Raw genomic sequence first — 3,550 nt, forward strand, 5'->3', positions numbered from 1 at the left:
ATATTGGTAAGTCGTCTTTGCTTTGTGTCTAATTATAGTGACTGTCCTTTTGCACGGCTGTATGTCGCTGTCATTATAGGGAGCACTCTGAGTGTCTCTATTGACTTCTGATAAATGGCTCAGTGGTTTCAAGGTTCATAATTTGAAGGATGCCCAGGTCTGTAGCCATTAATTCTCGCAGTATGGGGCTTCCTGCTTGTATGACGAAAGGACTTTTCATTTCCATTATTTCTAAGCTTTCCACAAGATCGGAGGATGTATTGCATCCAGGAGCGTGCTTTTCCTACCTAGCTAGCTTGCAAAGGTTTAACGTTAAATAGTCATAATTGTGCATTTGTTTTCTATTCTTTTCTCATATTGTTTCCTTTTTTTGGTTAAAAAGTGCTTGCAAAGAAAGACAAATACAGCTGTATTTCTTTAGCTGAGAAAAGGGAGAGGAGAACATTCAGTTTCAGCAGGAGAGGTTGTCAGGGGATAGATCATTCTGATTTTTTTAAAATAGAAGAAATTACAATAAAATTTAATATAGAAAGGAAGCTGGGAAAACACCCATGGTTAATGGTAAAGTACTTAAGACAAAGGCTAGTGCTTCAAACTGACACCTTTTGCAAGCACTTGATGTATATATGGGGCTTCCCATATTAGGAAATGGGAATTCTTTTAAGAATGATAGAAAATATATGAGAGGGGAGGAGGAAGGGGTGATGAGATACAGACACATAGGGAGAAATATACAGGACACTCCCAGCGTTTTGTGGCTTTTACTCCATATATGAAAGAAGACAAAAACATACAAAGTATATGTACAACTAAAATTCAACAATATATACAGAAATGTTTCTTGATATAAACGTCCCTATTAGCTTAGTGAATGCCACCAATTCACCTAGTAAAAGTATCAAAGCAATAGAACCATGATTTTGGTTGTTTCCTCTGTCTTTCCTGATTCCAGTTCAGGGTTTGGGGGTGGGGAAAAGAGTGGTTTTGTTTTGTTTAGAAATCATCATTCTTGTTCATTGCATTCTGATAAAACATGCAGTGCTCCCTTTGTGGCAATGTTCTAATCTCAGCTGATTTTTCCTTTTCCTTTAGAGAATGGCTGTTATGTGAGGGCTTTTCTTTTATTTTTCTTCTTATTATTTATTCATTTATTTTTGTCAGTCTGGGATTGGTAAATAAAAACGTAGGAGTCTGAAATGCTTCTGTTTCATCATGTAACGCCTTAAGTTCATTAAACAAGTGAAAACGCTGCCATGTTTGCGCAGATTCTTCTGGTGGTGGTGGTGGGAGGGGGGGGGATGTCTGTAAAAAAAGTTGTTTTGATAGATACTCCCAAAGAGAAGAAGAGGCTCAGGGCCTGGATCCCAAGGGGTAAGGGAAAATATACTTACAGTGACAGTGAGGGGGTTCAGGAGCGCTGGCATAGTTACCAGCCTCTCCCTCTCTCCCTCCCTCCCTCCCTCTGTCCCTAAGATGCAAGATCAATTACTGAGGCTGCTCCAGGGAAAAGGCAGACGAGACGAGGAAAGAAAAGGAAGAAAGGAAAAGAAAGGTGGGAAGGAAGGAAAGAAGGGAGGAGGGAGGAAAAGAAAGGGAGGCGTGTGAGAGAGAAACAGAGACGGAGGGAGCGGGAGAGCACGCGAGTGCGCAGACGGTCCGGTCAGACGTGAGTTCTCCTGAGCCTGCTCCACGGGCTCGGCTCGGTGTGGCAGCTGCAAGCAGGTCCCGGATCCTCCTTGCCTGGTTCAGACGTTTCCCCCTAGGGGTATCGATTTCCCTCGGACAACTCACATCATCTGCGGTCTCTGCATCGTGTCCTGGTGTGGTGAGGAGTACCAGTGCGAATAGCCGGGCATGTAGCTGTTGGGGGGCATACTGACGCCCTTGGCCGAGGCCGAAACGTCCCACACCGGGGGCAGCGCCGGCGAGCGCGGCGACAGGGCTGCTGAGCCCGGGAGAGGGTCGCTCTCGTGCGGGTTACTGCCCTGCTTCAGCAGTTTCTTAAACTTAGAGCGTTTGTTCTGAAACCAGATCTTCACCTAGAAGGAAACGCAGTGGCGATCGTTAGGCTTGAAAACATCCCCTGGTGCCTCATGTTGAGGCTTTGGAAGCAATTATTTAAAAATAATAATAATATAATAAAACAATCCCACAAACACCAAGCCCTCCAGTCCCCGCTTTGCTCCACCTCTTTCTTCACCCCCCACCCTACCCACCCATTCCTAGGTATCTTGTCTGGATACCTAAACTCTTTAGTTGGATGCAAATCTAAGGCATAAAACAACAGCATAAATAAGAATAAAATAAGAAATGAAGGCGCATGAGATAGCTGGGGTCAAAGTCAGTCGAAAGAGGGATTTTTAAACAGAGAACTTTTCGGATCAAAGCCAACTGAATGCACTTTTTCTGATAGTCTCTTTCTTAAAAATATATTTACCAATCCCCAAACCTGGCATCTCTATGCATGTAGTGAGCAGATGGCTATGGACAGATTAAAGCCTATACATTTATACCCACATGACTCAAATATCCCTATGCATATCCTGCACATGCCACAAACTGCGCATGGGGCATCTTTCTCCCTACGTACCTATATCCCCATAATCCTGCAGAGATTAGGATTGTACCTCCCTCATTCATCCCTACTTTGTATGTTGCTTAGTCAAGCTGTGGTCGGCAATCATCACATGATTGTTAGCGTAGCCACTTAAAGTCAAAGGGCCTCTGAAAATTAAATGGAAATCAGGAATCTGGGTTGGGAGAATATCTAAGCTAACGTACCAGGTCTCCTTTTATTTGAAGAAGGAAATTCTAGGGTGCTGCGTCCTTTACCTTCAAAATTCCTGAGCCATAGGAATCTGCTTTTCCAAGAGGAATACAAGTTACTGAGTAGCAGGAATCCCTTCGTTGCAAGCCCCACGTATTTCCAGAGGCAAAATGGCAAAAGAAAGCAGGCTGAATTGAACAGAAGAGCTTAGGAGCATCTGTTCTAAGGCACCACGCAATCATTCCCCAGCAAGAGTCTCAGCAAACCTGGAGTCCCCATGCCGAAGATCACCCACCTCACATGAGGCCTACCGCCCCACGCCGCTAAGTTGATGGACAAGGACAGAAACCACAGGTGATTGCAGCCTGGCTTTATGGCCAGGGTCTTAATATACCTGCCTAAGCCCCTTCCTGTGAAGTCTGAAAGGGCCCATATGTCTTTCAAATTAGTAGGACAGCAGAACTTCAGCAACTGTACTTAACTGAGGCTTCACCTGCTGTAATTTGGGCAGCACTTCTCTTTGATCTCCACCTCTGCCATTGCTCCCAAGTTCTGTGCTCTATGGAGGTGCCTCACCAGCCAGTCACCAGGATGATTTAACCACTGAGCTTAGGGCAATCTTCAGGAAAACTCACCTCACCCATCCCAGGATGAATAGCTGGCACCTTGGTCCCTCAACAAAATCCTATTGGAGCCTATGACTATCTCCCCTCTTGATTTCACTTCATAACTCTACATCAACAAGCTGAAATTCTTAAGTCCAAGGACCCACAAAAGGATCAC

At 44.6% G+C, this 3,550-nt stretch overlaps 1 protein-coding gene across 1 annotated transcript in view; it reads right to left on the reverse strand.

The window, feature by feature from the left end:
* Positions 1-752: 752 nt before the first annotated feature.
* Positions 753-3,550, reverse strand: part of DLX6 (distal-less homeobox 6) — a 5,418-nt gene continuing 2,620 nt past the window's right edge. Inside the window, exon 3 of the mRNA XM_036328098.1 lies at positions 753-2,039. Coding sequence (XP_036183991.1) covers positions 1,788-2,039 — 252 coding nt within the window. The 3' untranslated portion in view covers positions 753-1,787. The remainder of the gene's footprint in view (positions 2,040-3,550) is intronic.

This window comes from Myotis myotis, unplaced genomic scaffold (assembly GCF_014108235.1).
Source record: "Myotis myotis isolate mMyoMyo1 unplaced genomic scaffold, mMyoMyo1.p scaffold_m19_p_11, whole genome shotgun sequence".
NCBI lineage: Eukaryota > Metazoa > Chordata > Mammalia > Chiroptera > Vespertilionidae > Myotis > Myotis myotis.